The sequence below is a fragment of the Gavialis gangeticus genome, unplaced genomic scaffold (assembly GCF_001723915.1).
Source record: "Gavialis gangeticus isolate Ggan-Ray unplaced genomic scaffold, GavGan_comp1, whole genome shotgun sequence".
Lineage (NCBI taxonomy): Eukaryota > Metazoa > Chordata > Crocodylia > Gavialidae > Gavialis > Gavialis gangeticus.
Genome location: NW_017729027.1, coordinates 11,631,782 through 11,651,744, shown reverse-complemented (window position 1 = coordinate 11,651,744; position 19,963 = coordinate 11,631,782). Strand labels below are relative to the sequence as shown.

At 40.8% G+C, this 19,963-nt stretch overlaps 1 protein-coding gene across 1 annotated transcript in view; it reads right to left on the bottom strand.

The window, feature by feature from the left end:
• Positions 1 to 8,124: 8,124 nt before the first annotated feature.
• PHIP (pleckstrin homology domain interacting protein) overlaps positions 8,125 to 19,963 on the bottom strand; it is a 217,830-nt gene continuing 205,991 nt past the window's right edge. Inside the window, exon 37 of the mRNA XM_019520451.1 lies at positions 8,125 to 14,623. Coding sequence (XP_019375996.1) covers positions 13,980 to 14,623 — 644 coding nt within the window. The 3' untranslated portion in view covers positions 8,125 to 13,979. The remainder of the gene's footprint in view (positions 14,624 to 19,963) is intronic.

Sequence of the window (19,963 nt, the reverse complement as noted above, 5' to 3'; positions counted from 1 at the left end):
CCCCCCCCCCCCCCCCATTGCCAAGAGACTCATCCATTAGAGCCCCACCCCACCTAGCCCTACCTCCCAGACTCTGGTAGGCTGGCAGGCTGGATAGAGCAATTCTGCAGGCTGGATGTGGACAGAAGTTGCTGATAAGAAGGAATAAAATGTGGGAATTTGGAACAGGTCCCCTAGGCTCTGAAACAAACCTTTTTACCTCAAAGCTCTCTTTCAAAGCAGACTCTAAGCATCTGTCCAACTGGCTCCTCTCATACCTTCTTCCCAATCAGAAGACCTGCCTGCAGTTCTGATCACACTTCTTACACTGCTTTTGGAGATCAGAGGGCCCCATCAGATCAGCTGATCTCCTGTATCTCTGGCCACAGCTTAGGTCAAACAGCACGCATTCCTGAGCTATAGATCTTGCAAGTTAGGCTGCTCCCAAAACTTTATCCCCTAGTCTCATGCATCATATCATGTGTATTTATTTCTATCCTGGAAGAAAGTCAAGCCACAGATCAAGGCCCTATTCTGCTGCTAGGCACTGTACACATTTTCATCAGTCTGGATTCAAGGCTGACCCAGCTCTGGCATACAAGGCCGATCAGTTCAGCCATATTAGCCTCAGGACATACCATTAAAGAATTGCTAATAGTGTAATGAACATGAACAATGTACTAGGCCAATTTGTAACAAAATGTTCTAAAAACTACATTGCCTGTAACGCCACCTGCGATCCCATGGCAAATGCACAATCTGGTATCTGCTGCTGTTGGTACTTAATGCTAGTTTACTTTTTCTGCAGGTCAGTGCTGTCACTGACTAAAGCAGTTTTCAAACTGTGGGGCATGCCCCCCTGGGGGGCATGAAGAAATGTTGGCGAGAGGAGCCATGCACAAGACAAATTTTACTTTTAATTATTATCATTATATAACAAGAACATGATATTTGACAACATCGCACACTGAAATAGTATGAGTCAACCTTTTGCAAATGATTTCACAGGTGTTGCAATGTATTTAACTAAGCCAGAGATAATTTCCATAGCAACAATTACATTTCCCACCTTCTGGTTTAGCATGCCTATCATATCTACTCTTAGAACAAAAAAATTACAACAAGCATTTGTGCAGTGCAAATTTCTCTACTGGTGAGCTCAGTATTTTTCATACTATTACGAAGTGCAAATGGATCAGTACTTATTGCCAAAAGATACTGTTCCAAAACAAAAGGCAGAAGCAGAAATGGCTAAAGTCGGTAAGTGAATATCACTTTCAAGCCGTGAATTTGAAACTTACAGGTGTAGGTAATTTAATTAGGTAATTTAAGTTGTGTTAGTCTCTTAAGTTTATGGAAGCATTTGTATGTCTCTTTTCTGGGTTGGGGCAGAGAGCGCACAAACAAAATTGTAACTCAAGGGGGTGGGGGTGCTCACCTCAAAAAAACTGAAAATTGCCATACTAAAGTGATCACCACCCTCTTTGCTCTTTACACCCTATTACTATCTATTTGCATCCAGAAATTCACAGCAAAGAGTCAGCATATCCTGCTCTGAAAAAGGTGGGACTTGCATCACATTTTCACTAACTGCATTTGTGGCAGGCATTGCTTTTGGTGACTGCATTCCAGGTGTCAATGCAGCAGGTGCTTGGTCATGCCCTCACTGCCCTGGCATGCAATCTAGCCAGCAAAACAGACCTGCAACTTCATCATCAAGTGACAGCTAGCACACTGGCAACTTACTAAGACTATCTGATTCAGCAGAAGGAAAATTACGAATTATTGGTGATTTCTCCAGTTGCCAGAGATGTCGCCTGTCTAATGTCCAGGTCTCTTACCAAAAAAAGAGCAAGCTAATAAGAACTGGTCTTATAAACAACAATCCCTGGAGAAACTTTGATTCCTTGTTGCCTCCAGACCAGCTTGATCAGTTTGCCAATAGCTGCATTTGTAGACCCCACTCCCTCCTCTAACTTACAGATGCATTCAGTGACTTGATCTGTTTGCATGCTGCCCAGATCATTGCACTCACAATCAACAGGAACTCGTTTTTCACCAATGTACAATGCAGGTGGTACATAACTCTTGCCAAGTACTAGCTAATACGACTTTGGTCTTCATTAAATCATGATCTCTGAAGTATCTGCAGCTAGTACAAAGTGGTGAACCAATACCTAGAAACTGTTTAGGAAACACCACTAATGCAGAATCATTGCCTATAAGCAACTCAGAGCACGCTGAGTGGTGACTTTCAATCTTATTTGAAACTTTACACTATTGAACAGCTTTGTAAAATCTTATCAACCATGGTGTCACCAAACACCTCCACAAACACCATACAGATCAAAGTGAACAAAACTGGTGCAAGAACACAACTTTACACAACCCTGTTAGAGACGAGGAAAAGCTCAGATTGCCATCTTTGCTCTGCCCTGCATTCTTTCATAGGACTGACCATGTCAAACTTTTTCAGGATACTTGAGCTGTAACGTCAGTGACTATAAGGACTACATTTTGGTTCATGTTTCTCTTGGATTTGTTACAATTACCTCCACTCTCCCAACTCCCTACAGATGCTGGGTGGTTTTCATGTAACAGCTGGAAGAAAGAGGATGGAAAGAGGTTGCGCATATTTATATATTTTATAGACATTAGGGCTGGAAGGGACCTCAGAAGATCATCAAGTCCTGCCCTTTTGCCCCTCTTCTGCGTAAAACACAGCATAAAGAAAACAGGGCAATTCTTCTGTTGCAAAGAACTTAAAAAGCCCACAATGGATCAGGAAGTCAGACTCAAATGGCACTCTCAGCGATGCAAGGACTGAATTCAAATCCTGTTACGGATTCCTGATGCGAGAAGTTAGTTATAACTTTTAAGGAATCCAAGGGCCGTTGGGTCCATTGATTGGCAGTAGAAAGGTAAAATGACTGCCAGTCATACTAAAATGGGGCTAACAAAGCAATTAGTATGTTTCTGGCTACTATCAGAAATGGTTTACTTAACTAGAAAGTTGACTAGTCAGCAATCCTAATCTTGCCACGTAGCATTTTTGCCCTTCCGGAGCCTTGTATAGAAACAACTAAGTATTTAGACACCCATCTACATTTCTTTATAAAGAGTATTGGTAGCAACTACACCAAGTGTGATATATTCTAGATACAAAATGAGCTAAGTCTTTGCTTCTATAATCCAAATGAAGGGATAACAAAAGGAAAAGACCAACAGAAGAAGGATAAGCTGGCTACAGGTGTCACAGAGGGTTGAGTGTATTTGACTATACTTACTTCATCTTAAAAGTGAAGAGGGCATTTAAAGGATTGTGATATTAAAATTAATACAGCATCTCTTTAAATGGATAGAATTATATTTTTAAATCACCCTTTACATTTTGGAGGGTTCAGTGTTCAATAGTCTTCTCAATGTTCAGAAAGGATTGTGGTCAGACCTCAGAGCTACAGTAACCAATATGCTTTGCCTACCCCTCCATTCTTTTTGACACAGGAGAAAATGTGAATCTTTTATGTATACTGTGTTTTGTTATATACAATGAAGCATGTGCTTCTGCCTTTTTACGTGGCAACAATTGACCCCTTCTCTTTTTGTTCTTTCTTCCTGATGAACTAGGATACTGTTGTTTCTCACAACACTGTTAGGATGGTTGGAAAAGAGGTAGTAAGCATCTGTTCCTGTATGTCATTTTCCATTGTTTGGTGAGGTTTGAAGGTGCTGAGAAATAGTTACAGATTCAAAGAAGTTTAGGGCTGGAAGGGACCTTGTGAAATGATCAGGCCCAGCCCCCCGTTCTGGGCAGGAAAGACTGCTGGGGTCAATAACCCCAGCAAAGTGTGCATCCAGTCTCCTTCTGAAGATCTCCAGAGTAGGTGCCTGCACCAGCCCCACTGGAAGTCAGTCAGATCTTAAATCGTTAGGAACTTTTTAATGTTAAGACAACTTCTTTGAACAACAAAAATCTCAGGTTATTGCCCTTGGTCTAATAAAATGGAACATTTCCTTTTGATTTCTGTTTCTTATTCCTGCATCAATAAGTATGATAATAAAACATGAACATTTAAAAGTCCTTTCACTACTGACAAATATTTTGAGGGCCAGTCAAATGAGACCAATTAGAAAAGAGAACACTGCTGCAGGTGCAGAAGCAGAAAGAGATCTTGGAGTCATTATTGACTCCAAGATGAACATGGGCCGACAATGCGAGGCCATGGTTGGCAGGGCTAACCGGACCTTGTCGTGCATCCACAGGTGCATCTCGAGTAGAGCCAAGGAGGTGATCCTCCCCCTCTACGCGACGCTGGTCAGGCCACAGCTGGAGTATTGTGTCCAGTTCTGTGCGCCCCATTTCAAGAGGGATGTGGACAACATGGAGAGGGTCCAGAGGAGGGCCACCCGCATGATCCGGGGACAACAGGGCAGACCCTACAGTGAGAGACTGCGGGACCTGAACCTATTCAGCCTCCACAAGAGAAGGCTGAGGGGGGACCTGGTGACCATCTATAAACTCACTAGGGGGGACCAGAAGGGTTTGGGGGAGACGCTGTTTCCCCTAGCGCCCGCTGGCATAACAAGGAGTAATGGGCACAAGTTGATGGAGAGGAGGTATAGATTGGACATCCGCAAAAACTACTTCACAGTTAGGGCGGCTAGGAGCTGGAACCAACTTCCAAGGGAAGTGGTGCTGGCCCCTACCCTGGGGGTCTTTAAGAAGAGGCTGGATGCCTACCTGGCTGGACTCATTTGAGTCCCATTTCTTGTTTTGGGGTTTTGTTGTTCTCCCGCCCTGGCGGGGGGGTCGGGCTAGAAGATCTACTAGGTCCCTTCCGACCCTAAATCTATGAAACTATGAAACCAACCCTGCAAGCTGGGGGAAGTTTCACTTCTTGACACATCCAGAGTCTGGAAATGTTGGCTGCTAAAAAGAACTGGACTGGCTAGTGTGAAGACTGGCTAGCAGAACCTTCTCCTTGTAGAAAGCTAAACTGAAAACTAGGACTTTCCCAGCATTAGACCTCTGAGAAGCAAGAATTACATTACTTGAAGGGGTAGGCAGAAGCAGCTAGGAGGTAAGAAAGAAAAGCTATGGGGAGCAAATTGTTCAAGCTGTCAAGTCAGAGGTTGTAACCCATTATAATGCAACAAAATATGGATGTCCATTTGCTGTCACTTTGTGCCACCATAAAAATATTTATGGTGGCACCAAGGTGACAAAACAATGTCGGTTTCCATTCTTCCTCCTTGCTTCCAACCGAGGAAGAAAACTGAAGGCAGCTTGTCTGGTTGTGACTACATAAACAGGTGCAGTCCCAAATCCTGCGTCCTCACTTTCTTTCTTGTGGTATCTAAAAATCTCAAAATATTACAGACTATAAATTCACAGCACCACCTTACACTCTGAAGTGAGCAACGTTGAATCTGTTTGATAGATAAAAATAAGTCAGTGAAAAGTCAAGCACAGAACCTTGGATTCCTGGCTTCCTGATGTATCCAGCCGTACATACATTTCTAAAACACTGCAAAAATAGACAAGTGCTTTATAAAGTTTTCAAGTTTAGCAGTAGAATTAACTTTGCATATTACCAAAATGCAAGGCAAACACCCCAATAGCACATACTAATTATCTGTTACATTTTTAGTTTTCTGAACAAAAAGATTCCACTGGACACTTGCTTTATTTTTACTCATGCTTCAGACAAACTGATTTTTAAAGGTATGGCCCTTTTGTCAATTTAACCCATTTCCCTGGAAACAGCAAATGGTGTTCTTTCCTGTTTATTTTAGCTGCGATTACAGGATTAGTTGTGCAAAATGTTTTTTCCTCTGAAGCAGCACAAATAGATTTTGGGATACAAGAGTATATTAAGAATTTTAAACATTTAACTCTGAGAGCACCAACAGCAAGGATACCAGCCCAGACACTTACCTTACATCTAAGAAGCTTTATGATTTGAGGTGCATAAACTCCCTCTCCAGTTCCTGCCTGTGTGTTTTTGCAATCAGAGACCACATTTCACAATGCCCGACAATACCAGATCAAATTTGCTTTCTTTTCCTTAGACCCTGCCCAAAAGTATAGTCAGTTACAGGAAAAGGTCCAAAGCAGACACCTCAAAAGCAAGCATACACCCATCTTCCACTCAGTTCCCTACCACTACAATAAATTAGGATGCCACAATTGGCCTCTAATGAAGAAGTCACTAATATTTCCCTGCCACAAAAAGCTTCTGAGTCTTTCAGATAGGGCAAGATATGAATGTAACTATAAATAAATTTACTACTTGTTAGACACTATAGAAGTTTGGTTTATTTTTTAATAACCAAAGAACAAAATTGACGCCAAACCCAAACATACTGGGGAATTAAATTTTAAAGGAGAGTATTCTATAAACTATACATTAAGCATAATGAACTTGGCAAACTAAGGGATGGATTACGAATGCAATAAATTTACAATACATGATGCGAAGTGGCTTAAAACATGCTAAAAATAGTAAGCCAAAAACGTTCCTATTACATTTTAGAAGATGAAAAATATTTCAATGAGGTAATTAAAAAAAAACAAAAAACAAACAAACCCAAAACTGAGAAGAGTTGCCCCAAAGGAGGAAAAAAACCCTCCAAATGTATTTATCATGTAGAACCAAGTACCAGAAAATTTTGACAGGCAACATTTTTACTAGGCAAGAGGGGGTCAAATTTCTGAAATACTTACTGTGTTTGCAGTTCCAAGTGACCACAGTAGAATATCCAAATATGTTTAAGTCTGCTTTTTTAAAGGTTTTTTTCTTCACTGTTCCTAAAAATTCTTAAGAATTTAAGGAAAATAATGCTGTAAGTACACAAACCCTTTAATTACTACGTGCTAGATTGTGGAAACAATTCTTAGTTTCCATCTCCCTTGTCTCTGTCCTGCCTCCCCTTCCTCCCCTCCTCCACAAACATATACAAGTTTCTTTAACAAACTTTCAGTACAAATATCAATTTTGGGGAAATTTTCTCCTTGATAACATCAGCAGGAATTTCACGTTCATTAAAACTCATGCAAACACTGCAATACACTCTCCTTCCCACCCCACTCCACCAGGTATAACAGACTGAAATATAAGCATTTAAAAAAAAAAAAAGGCACTTGCAATAGAACTTGTTATAAATCTCTCTGCAGCCACAGGATGCAGTAACATCTTAGAAAATTTTAGTATGACAAAATTATCTATGTAAAAATCAAAGAAGAAAATTTCACCTTCACAACACAGTTTAACAATGAAATTTGGTTTTATCATGGCTCTGAGGGTTGGTAATTCAGTAGTTTATCTGCTATTTCAGGTGAGTAAATGCAGAGAAAAAAAGGATATAGCTTCCTATAAAGGATGAATCAAAGGAAAAGAAAAGCAGTGAACAGGAGGGAAAAAATAATCCACAGGATGCTGTATTCGAAATATAAACAAACATTTTTTACAACCATAAGAGAAATATGCAGATAATACAATTCAAGGAATAAAAGAATTAGATTTTCAAACTGTTGTCTCTATTCTTTTTTGTAACCTCTTTTTGCACCAAACAAAATTACAAAAACTACTTCTCTACACACAGGGGTGTGGAGGCATCTATCTTGATGCATCTTTTTAGTCATCAGGAACTTTTCCAAAAACTATAATTCTTGATAAGCTGAGGTTTCCAAGGCTCTTGGACATATTCCTGCTAAAAACAGATGAGACTAGTATGACGACTACTCTTTGGAATACAAATGTGACCCTGGGAGCACCTTCCCAGAACCTTTAAACTATAGAACTTCTCAGTCTGCATAGGAGTAAGCTAATGAAGCTGGTAGCAGGAGGACCACAGTCTCAACAAACATCAGTGTCTTGCTGTCAGCTGGATTCACAAGATTTAATGCCAAACTCACCATGAAAGATGGTACAATTTAATCACTTCAGGGATAAAATGCTGCACGATCAACTGATAATAGCACTTTGAATAGCATCCTCTTGGAAAAAACATCCACAAAGTCAAATAAAGTTGGTTTTAGACTTTCCTGAAACTAACAGATTCAATGCAATTTCCCCATTGATACAGGTGTCAGACCATTAGGTAGAACCAAAAAAATAATAATAAAATCACACTGTAGGGAGATTAGAAAAACATGTTTTCTATTTATTTAAAAATAAGTTTGTAGTTACTACATTGCAGTGACAGTAATTCTTACACATACATTCTAGTTTGTATAAAAGGATTCAAAGTATTATGCATCAAAACTAACATAGAAAGTGTCCACGTAACAGTAAAGAAATTCCCAATCAATATGTACAAAAAGAAAGGGCACTGTTATCCTGGTGAGATACCGCAGGTTATAACATGATAATCCAGATTTCTGGAAGAAAAAAAAGCCTTGATAAAGCTAAAGAATTATAGTTTTCAAATGGTTTGTTTCTCATTACATACAACAGATTTTTGTGTTTTACATCATTCTGTACAAAATAAGCATTATTTTAATCTGAAAATGTGTCAGTTTCAAAAATTAACCGTTCTAGATCACTTCCTTAAAGTTCAGCTACTTTCTACATGTCTAAACATTACATGACAGGATTTAAATAATTCACTCAAGATCTTTAACAAGTTGCCTGTCATTGTTTTGCAGTTCTAATATGGTCCAAAAATGTAACTTTGCAATCTGTCTCATCATTATTTCTGTAAATTAACATGCACAATTGTAAGTTCAAAATTATGTGTGTATGCCTTATATGCACGTGTACAAAGTAGGTGCTGAAATTTAACATTCTTTTCTACTCCCAATTTGTATGAGCTAATTCTTTGCCTTAAGGACAGAAATTCATAGTATAATACTACCCTACACTGTACTGTTTACACCATATTAAGTGAATTTCCTGATGTATTTATCTGCATTAAAAGGAGTTCCAAAGATCTACTCTTGCCATTACTACCCTCAAGACCCACAGAGGATAATTTCTTCCAAACAATCAATCAAAGCTAGCTCCTGGAAGTTGTGTTTATTTACCTTGATTTCATTGCAAGATACATTCTCTCTGGGGTGCCTTGATGCTGCGTAGCCTTCAAAACAAAAGCTTATCCTTCTCGTCTGGTACCCTTTTTAAGAAAATCTAACCTTCCTGAACTGGAGTGTTTTCCCCTTAAATACAGTGCAAGATTAAACAGCAAAAATGGCCCCTATACTAAAATTAGCATAAACACAAGAACCTAGAGGTTAACTTCAGTTTAAGAGCTACCTGATTTTCCTCCCCAAACACAGAAAGTGTCACCAGATCTGTGTTCCTTATTTTAAAAGATCTGAAATTATATAAAGTGTCAATACCAGGCTTGTCATGTTAGAAATAATTTCAGACTTGGCCAAAGTATATGAAATTTAACATGCTATTTCTTCTGCATAGAAACAAAACACATTTATATACAATAATTTACAGCAGAAAACTAACAGCCCTTTTATCTGTTGATATTTAGGTCCCCTTGGAAACTGTTTATTTAGAAGAACTTTAGGGAAAGTAGACAAAAATATTTTATAAAATAATTTTACACATTGTTTTTGCCTCATTAGGTAGTAAAAAGTAACAGAGAAAATGAGCTTTTGTTGTTTCCAGATGAGGTTGGACGGCCCCTTTCTGGGCTTTCACCAGTGTTAGAGTTCTGTACTCAAACCTCTTTTGAACACTCAGCTAAAACAGTTTTAAACATGGTCTGACTAGGATAGTCCTATATTGTTTGAACAGTAATATGTTGAACTATATTAGCTAGATTCATGCTTAAAATGAGCTCACACATTTAATAAGGATGGGCTAAGACTATCTACCATATCCAAATCCTAAGGATTCTATTCCATTAAGTGCGATTCAGTAAACAGTTTAACACGTGCTTAGCTTTAACCAAGTACCAAAGTGTTTACTGTATCAATGCTTAAAGTAAATGTGAGCAAGAGATTTAAATACAACTGCAGCAAGCCTACTAAATGAATGTACTGTTTTAGCTTACGTAATAGTTTTGTAAATGGCAAAAGCCTCAGAAACAGGAAGCGAGAGTTGGTATTAGAAACATACATGTACAGCAATACAGTGCATAAGCTGTCTGCTACACTATTTTTTTTTATTTGTATAGCTCTAATACATCCTGCATGCTGCATGAGGGTTCTTTACCAAATGAATGTTTTCACTTATATTAATTCATTGTAATACTAAATTCAACCAACTCAATCTTACAACTCTAACAACAAACTGATCACACATGTACAAACCAAACGATCTGTACAAATATATGTATGCAAATATATATCAAAGCAGTCTAATCACAAGAGGAAGACATTTTCTGTCAAGTTATGGTCACTGGTTAAAGCACAAAGAACCTTAGGTCAATATTGACACAATGCTGAACAATATTGTGGTGAAGTTCCTTAAGTTCAATTCCTGGATAACACAGTAGTAATGGAAAAGAGACTGGGTACACATTTGCTCAGTATGTTGGTATAGGTACAATGATTGCCATTAAAGTAAACATTTAGAATATAATGTTATCTGGGAAACAGCAGTTTTCTCCTCTGTAGAGGATGCACTAATATTAGATACCTACCCACAGTGGAGTAAATATTGACTTTAATGGCCACCAGCAGAGAAAACAATTGAATATTCCCATATCAAAAGTCAAATATCAATGTATTTGAATGAATGGATGAAGCGATGTTCATTGCTGGCAGGTTTGTAAGCTTATAGTTTGATTGTATATGAATAAAACATCTATGTAATAATATTTACAATGCATGTGAAACAAACACCAGCTGTAATTTCAATATCCCAGTTTTGGATTATGTTATGTACTTGAGATGGCATTATTCAGAACATGCATGTAACTACATATTTTTAATTCTTTCAAAAGGCTGAACTACAATTTATTGCTCAAATTTAAAATCTTAAGACTTAGTTATCAAAAGCTCTTTTTCTGTGTTGATACAGTATTATGCAAATATTTCAAATAATACATTCTTCCAAACTAAAAGGACAAACAGTAAGATGCTGATGTTCCATAAATAAAACTTTTGCAACCTAGAGAAACTAAATTATAAAAATATATTTTTAAATAAATCTGTTATTACTTCTAATACATTTTAGTGTTGCTCTTATAAAAAAACGATCCAAAGCACTAATTTTATTTTAAAAGAAGAAAGTCAATGTTTCTAGATGCGAACTTTTAAAAAAAATATAGGCTAAGGTCACAAGTATTTGTGGAAGGGGAACAATATCTATGTTCTGCAGATAAGGCCTTCTATTCTTACCCTTTTTAAGATGTATAGTTTCCCCACAACATCATAGGAATGCTTGTTATTCCATTCTCCAAAATTTACATACAGGTATTTTCTGTGTATAAATATCTACATAAACATGCCCCTTAGATTATTATTACAAATGGAGTAAATACAGAAGCTGAATTTTAGATATACTCTAATTTTTATATTACAATGCAGATAACATCAGGAAATTACACAGTTGAAACTGATTGCCTTGATCAGCAGTGAGCTGCTTAACATTAACTGTTACATTTCAAAAAACTAAAAAGAATGTTACAAACTGTAAAAACTGCCTTTTTTAACTATACAACCATAGTTTTTCCACCATATCATATATTTAACTACTGCATTTTAACTGAAAAGAAAAAAAATCTGTTAGAAAAAATAAATATACATATGAATGAATATCAAACTAAAACCCTGTTCCCTAACTTCAGAATCAAAGTCAAACTGTCAGAATCTGGAAAATAGTTTGCTTAATTTCATATAAAGATGTGTAATGCAGATAATTATATAAACCTATTCTAAGAATGCCAAATATATAGGTTACCAATTTTTTATTCATTACAGGTAAATAGATGATAAGTACGTTCTCTTCTTGGTGCCAAATATAAATCTGCTTGCTTAGACATTTCTTAAGATGACTTTTTGTAACACAAAATAAAGAGCACAGAATTTGGCCCAGAATAAGTAAAGGTAATCTGTGCAAACAAAAGGTCCTAATTCTGCAAACCCTTCCTTCGGCAGTTGCATTAAAAATCATTAGACTTGGCTTAAAAATGAAGAATTCTTGTAGAAGTAAGATTTTTCAGGATTGGGTTTTAATTTTATGCTTTTTTAAAAAAAAATTTTTATTCTTCTCCAAATCCAGACAACATAATTCTTTCACACTACCCCAAAATTCCAAAATAATGTGTCATCTGAAAATTTTGGTTGCATTTTTGTACCATACCAGATCTCAGAAAATATTACTAACTTTATACTTCTTTTAAAACTGGACAATACTTTTTAAGCAATAGAAAATGGTATTAAAGTTTGTTTATAAGGTATAAAATAACTAAATGTACCATAAACAAATAAATAACTGCCTTTCTTTTCCATAGCAGTACATATAGTAATACATTCCCCTAAGTCATATAGTTATCATTTACAATAGACAACTTAATTTTACTAAGGATGCAAGAAATAATAGAATACAAGGCACAATCATTAAATGGAATTTTTCTTTAGGGTGTATATTGACTTATGTCAGCGTGATAAGTATACCGTAAAAAGTGCAGAAAAAACACAATGTGCAATGAGACCACTGTATAAAACATGATTGCATAAAAAGTGATTTGGCCTTTTTAACCTTTAATAATTGAAAATAACCAATCTTTTTCCTTAAAATTAAACTATAAAGTATGAGTTTAAAATTTTTTTTTAATTCTCGTGCTATCTAAAAAATCCTGAAAAAAAGAATTTATACCTGGGTAATATTGTCTATGCATGTGTTTGTGTATATATCCATACACAAACACATGCACACACTTCTTTGCAAGTCATTTTTAGCCTATTAAACATGTCTAAAGTTGTAGAAATAACAATCTGGATCAGAAAGTAAGCATCATAATCCCATAGTTTTCCTGTAATTTCTTGGAATCCTTTAACCAATTATAAATTTTGTCTAAAACATCTCTGTCAAAGAACCCTACCAGTGCATTATTGTTTTCTAGTATAAGTACCAAAAAAGGATACATCTCAGAACAATTTAGAACAACTTGCTATTTAGAACAATACACAGTCCTTATAACTGAAAATTGTATGCGGTACTGACACAAAAAAAGAAAGAAGGGGGGCGGGGGAAGAGAGAGAGAGAGAGAGAGAGAGAGAGAGAGAGAGAGAGAGAGAGAGAGAGAAAGAAAGAAAGAGAGAAAAGGCTTCCCACTGCACTGATTTTCAGTCTTTGGCACAATAAACAGAGATTTAGTGATTGATACAAGAATCAAGGTCTGAAAAATTAGACATATTAGTCAAACTTTTTCCAATGTGGATATATATATATATATTGTGATACATTTTCTCTCTGTTTGGCAGAACTTGGATAAACAACAGCCCACGCTATGCTTCTTTTGCAGCTGAATGTTCCATCACTACTGAAATTAAGCATTTTCAGATTAGCAAAGTTTGGTATTTTTGCAGTTGTCTTTAATTGAAATATAAATCTTAATTTACTGCCACTCTTTATCAACATCTGCCTTCCTGGGAGACATGACTTCTACAATCAATAAAAATGTACCTTGCTTGGTCAAAAATAGAATTCTGTTATCAGTTTGTGGCATTAAAAGTTTTATCACTTTTTTAAATTACACAGAGATATTATGCAGTGCTCAAGATTACAGCAACTCATTTCTGTAAGTCAGTCAGAAATTGCTTATTTATAGATCTTCAATTATTCTTAGCTATGAACAAAATGACTGTTGAAATGCATAACCTATTATTTGGAGGGCAATAAATAGCAAAAGTTTAAAATATATATTTCTTTCAAAGAAGTGTTCTTTCAGTTTATTTTTTTGCTAATTTTTTCAAATCAGAACATATTCTTCTATTCCATAATAGCAGCAGGGAAGCAGAAGTCTTTGTTCTGCTCGTTCCTTAACTGTACCTGCTTTACAGCACTCTAAAGTAAAGGGTCTGGTAAAAATTACCAACCAATCAAGTTGGCCTTTGCTTTTTCAGTCAACTTTCGGACTCTGCCTCTGCTAGATGTTCCAAAAGTTAAAGAGGTGTCTTCAAACAATAGCTGCCGTTGCTCTTCCTCAGAGTCATCTTCATTATAAAAGGCTGTCCTCCTACCCTGGTTTCTAGTTCTCATGTGGGGTTCAGAATCTTTAAGTTCCTCAGACCGTTCTTCCTCTACAGGCTCATCTGTCTTTTTCCTCCTGCTTCTTGTCTGCATCTTAACGTTTACAGGAACTAAAAGATCTGAGTCTGGTTGATGCAACTTCATCTTTCTTTTTGGCTTTCTACCCCCACGGCCTTTTTTTTGTAACAAGTCTTCCTTCACATTATTTTCCGAAAGAGAATTGCATGCATTAGAAGCTGATGCTTCTTCTGTTGCGTCTCTTGTGGTCTGGATTGTATTCTGCTCTGCATTCTTCTGGTCGACAATTTGTAGCTTTTTTGGTTTCCTGCCTCTTTTCTTGTGCACCACTTCACAGCTACTGGTATTAGTCTCTGCTTTCGGTTTCCGTCCAGGACCTCTCTTAACTGGAGGTTTTGAAGGCTGACCTCCATGTCCATTTACCTGAATGCTTCCTGATGTCAAAGCATTATTTTTGCAGTTTGCTGTAAAGGAATGATAATGTAAACAATATTTAAGTAACAGGCTTGCACGTACATTCTTCATCTGCACAATAGTTCCTAATCAAACTATTCTATTCCCTATTTTTACAATCAATCATTCTCAAGAGGACAAACGATAAGTGCCATAATATGTTAAGGCCTAAGCATGTAACCAAAACCCAGTGGTGGGGTAGAAAAAAAAGCTTAAAATGCTGTGGAATTCAGTACTTTAGTGGTGTGTTTCTCAAACTGGGTTATATGGCAAACTTCTAGAGAGAAAGCAAGGACCCTGTCAAACATTACTTACAGGCAGGGCCCTATTTAATTCGTGACTTTGGGGAAACCACAAAATCCACAGTCTGCAAAACCAACTTAAAAAGAAAAAAAATTAAAAACAAAATGTTGACCCCTCAGTGGAAACCAGCAGTCTTTACTGCTTTGCAGCCTGCCTGGCAGGGGAAAACCCCACCTGGCAGGATGGCATGAAGGGCAGCCAGCAGCCAAGATCGTGACCACCCTCCTCCTTTCTCCCCCTCCCCGCGCCTCTGCTAATCAGCAGCAAGGGGCAGAGCCACACGGAGGGCAGCCAGCAGCCAAGCAGTCAGCTGCCCCCTCATCCCTCCTCCCTGCCAGGACCTCTCCGCCAATTAGTGGTGAGGGGTGGGGCTGCTGGGAAATGCCCATGCAATCAGCTTTCTATTGCAATAAAGCCAAGAAAATCCCTTTGTTTAGGCATCAATCAAGTAGATGCCTAGTTATAGGACATGATTAAGGTGGTAATCATGCCATATACTATAACCTTGCGACATTAAAACCAATTTATGATGCGATAATATAGCAAATGAGGCACAAAGATATTCCATATATAATTTATAACATCTTTAAGGCGCAGACAAGCCACAAATGTAGCACATCAGGGCCGACCCATAACAAGATCCCAACATTCAGCTGTGTGACAGGATCCATCACGGGGCAGCCTCAGGTTCCAGGCACAGCCAGTAAGGCTAGATAAGAATGGGTCAGAGATCATCCAACAACAGCAATACCTGGAACAGGCTGTGAAGAGAAATAACTGAAAGCCCAGGACACCGCCCCCCCCCCCAATCACTTGGAGACCGTGAGAAGAGCTCTGCAGCCCAGCATAGGTGGAAATTGAAGAGGACCACGCTTATCAGAAGAATTACACAGAACTCTTTAATCAGCTTACTTATAAAACAGAATTGAAGAGGGGGCAAATTTGAGGAGGAAAGAGGATGATAGAACAGGGAGTTCTGGCTCTACAATCAGTGTGTGTGATGTGTGGAGTTGTGTTTGTGGTCACCAGAGGTTGCTATGTAGAATGGGGGTATCCTGTTTTCCAATGCTTTTGGATTTGCTGGTGGTCACATGGGGCCAGAAAGAAGTTTTTCTCCTGTTGTTACAGGTGTTAAGGTAGATGTTGGGTGTTGGCTACAACCAAGGCTAAGGATTTTGATTGGGTCTGCCAATGCTTCAGCTGGAATTTAAGCCCAAAGGTTCCTGGCTACACAATTTGCTATTCTGCTCAGGGTCTAACTGATCACCACATTTGATATTAGCAAAGAATTTTACTTCGCAGTCTGACTGGCATGGACTGTGGGGGCTGCTCTGTAGCGGGGGGAACAGTCCTCTTCACTAGATTTCTCAAGTGTATTTTAACTACTTCCTGTCCTTGCAATGGCAGGAAGTTGATAGGGCCCTTTTTTCCTGCTTTACCTGTGACAAATTAGGGTGTTTGGGCATTGTGCCAGGAGTTCAGGATGAGTAGCTGCTCCTCAAGGGAGCAATCCTGGATCTGCAAGCAAAGTCCATCCCATCTTGGATGAAAGGCAGCAAAAGGGCACAGCTGTCCCCTTGGCTCTCCAGGGAACTGGCGAACCTCCTACGTCTTAAAAGGAAGACCTACAAAGGATGGAGGGCTGGAACCGCCACCAAGTAGAAATACTCTGCTCTGGTCTGGACCTGCAGAGAGCTAATCAGGAAAGCCAAGGCTGTAATAGAACTCCAGCTAGCTACAAATATCAAGGAAAATAAAAAAAAAAAATCCTTTTTTTAGATATGTGGAAAAAAGCAAGGGCAACACTGGACCCCTGCTAAACCAGATGGGGCAACTGACGCCCAAGAAAAAGCAAACTTGCTAAATGGGTACGCATCAGTTTTTCACCAGTCCCATGGGATGGCCCTGCCCACGATGGGTCAGGGAGGCCCAGGTGAGGGAGATTCCTTGCTCTCCATCGAAGCTGACCTGGTGAAGGAACACCATGACAGGCTGGATACCTTCAAGTCAGCCAGCCCTAATGGGATACACCCAAGGGTACTCAGGAAGCTGGCGAGCATCTTAGCTCAGCCCCCGGCACGGACCTTTGAGAGCGCTTGGCACTCTGGTGAAGTCCCAATGAATGGAAGAGGGCCAATGTCATCCTATCTTCAAGAAAGGGAGGAAAGCAGAACCGGCAAACTACAGGCCCATCAGCCTGACCTCTATCCTGGGGAAGGTCCTGGAAAAGATTATCAAAGAGGCCATCCTTAACAGACTAGTTGAAGGCAATATCCTGAGGGATACCCAGCATGGGTTTGTTGTGGGTAGGTCTTGCTTGACCAATCTCATTTCCTTTTATGACCAGGTGACTTATCACCTGGACAAGGGGGAAGAGATTGACGTTGTATACCTTGACTTTAAAAAGCCTTTGATCTAGTATCCCACAATCACCTCTTGGCTAAACTGGCTAACTGCAGCCTCGACCTCACCATGACCCGCTGGCTAGGGAATTGGCTCTGCGGTATGACCCAGAGGTTGGTGGTTGATGAGAGCCAATCGTCTTGGTGTGCTGTGACCAGTGGGGTCCCTCAAGGCTCTGTCCTAGGGCCTATACTATTTAACATCTTCATCAATGATGTGGACATTGGTGTCAGAAGCGGACTGGCCAAGTTTGCTGACAACACCAAACTCTGGGGTAAAGCATCCACACCTGAGGACAGGAGGGTGATCCAGGCAGATCTTGACAGGCTCATGAAATGGGTAGACGAGAACCTAATGGTGTTCAACACCTAAAAATGCAAAGTTCTCCACCTTGGGAGGAAAAACCTGCAGCATGCTTATAGGCTCGGCAGTGCTATGCTGGTTAGCACTACAAATGAAAGGGACTTGGGGGTCATGATTAACCACAAGATGAACACGAGCCTTCAGTGTGATGCTGTGGCTAGTAAAGGGAGCAAAACGCTGGCTTGCATCCATAGATACTTCTCAAGTAAATCCCGGAACGTCATTCTCCCGTTGTACTCGGCCTTGGTGAGGCCGCAGCTGGAGTACTGTGTCATTTTGGGCTCTGCAATTCAAAAAGGATGCGGAGAAGCTTGAGAGGTGCAGAGGAGAGCCACGCGCATGATCAGAGGTCAGGAAAACAGACCTTGTGATGAGAGGCTGAGAGCCGTGGGGCTCTTCAGCCTGGAAAAGCGCAGGCTCAGGGGTGATCTGGTGGCCACCTATAAGTTTATCAGGGGTGCTCATCAGGATCTGGGGGAACGACTGTTCACCAGAGCGCCCCAAGGGATGACAAAATCGAACACAGTCACAAACTCCGCTGCAACTGATTCAGGCTAGACATAACAAAGAACTTCTTCACTGTCCGAGCCCCCATGTTTTGGAATTAGACTGCCGCCGGAGGCGGTTCAAGCACCCACTCTGATCGCCTTCAAGACACATTTGGCTGCTTATCTTGCTGGGATCCTATGATCCCTGCTGACTTCCTGCCCCTGGGGCAGAGGGCTGGACTCGATGATCCTCCGGGGTCCCTTCCAGCCCAAATGTCTATGAAAATCTATGAAATCTATGAAACACGCTTGCTTATGTAATGTAATTTAATACTATAGTATTGTTTATCAGTGTCTGTATGGTGATACCTTGCTAAAAAGGCAGTAATGCTTCACTCTGAACCAACTGCTCCAAGACATACACAGTATGTATATCTAAACATCTCTTCCTTGACCAAAATTTTTCATTTGGAGATTGTCTAGATGTACACTCCAGACTTACTTAGATGCATCTGCCATGAGAGATACTGGGCAAGGAACTGGATAAAACAACACTTTGTTGGGTCTTATGATAGCCTGTACTATATGGCAAAAATTTCAGCATCTGTAGAGAAGAGGCAGGCAATTATTTTGGCCGTAGAGCCGCTTACCCAGTTCTGGCAAGTTGTTGAGGGCCACATGCATAGCCCTACCTCTTGACAGGTGCCCTGGCCCCTAGTCACTGTCTTGGGACCAATATCCTAATGTCTTGGGACCAATGCCAGTGGGGGCCAGAGCTCGGCACAGGCTGGCAGGGGTCTGTGGAGCTGGGCTGAGCTGTGCCAGCAGGGAGACAAGGGAGCTGGCCCGGCTCCATAGAGCCCCTACTGGCCGGGACCCTGTACTCCTGCTGCCCTGCTCTGGGTCCCACCAGTGCTGAACCTGGGACACCGGTGCAGGCCCCACACTCCCACTGACTCCTGTACCCACTCGCTCCCAGTGCTCCCTGCCCCCGGTACAGGCAGGGGGCAGCGTGCAGCCCCGACCCCCTGCCTGCTGGCAGGAAAGGAGCCGGTGCTGAGCACGGGGAAAAGCAGCCCCTCGCCTGCCCCGTGGCCGGCACAGGCACAGGCAGCCACACGTGCGCTGCGAGTGGCTGCAGCATGGGGCGCCGGCCACAGGGCAGGCAAAGGGCCGCTCTGCCTCCCCCGCACTCAGAACCAACTTGTAACCTGGCCCCGCTGCCATCCTAGGCTTGGCGCCAGCTCTGGGCTTGCCTGCTGGGGCTGCGCCGCAGCAGCTGCTCAGCATAGGGGAAAGCAGCACCCCCCCCAGCTTGCCACGCTGTACAGTGTTTGCCACTGCTGCCTCTGTGCTGCCTGGTGCATGAGCTCCAGGCAGGCAGCAGCAGGCAACATTGCCCGGTGTGGCAAGCCAGGGGCTGATTTCCTCTGCACCGAGCAGCTACTATTGCCATGGCGCAGCCCCAACAGGCAAGCCCAAAGCCAGTGCGGGGCCCAGGCTGGCAGTGGGGGCGGGTTATAAGCTGGTGCTGAGTGCAGGGGAAAAGTGGCCCCTTACCTGCCTCATGCCTGGCACCCTGCGCTACAGCTGCTCACAGCCCACGTGAGGCTGCCTGTGCCTGCTCAGGACAGCCCCACACAGGCTGCAAGCGGCTACAGCAGGGAGCCTGGGCCACGGGGCAAGGGAGGAGCTGCTTTTCCCCACGCTCAGCACCAGCTCCTTCCCTGCCCTCAGTCCTCCCCTGCCCCCTCCCCCGCCCCAAGGTTCCCATGCCAGAGGAGCCACATGGTC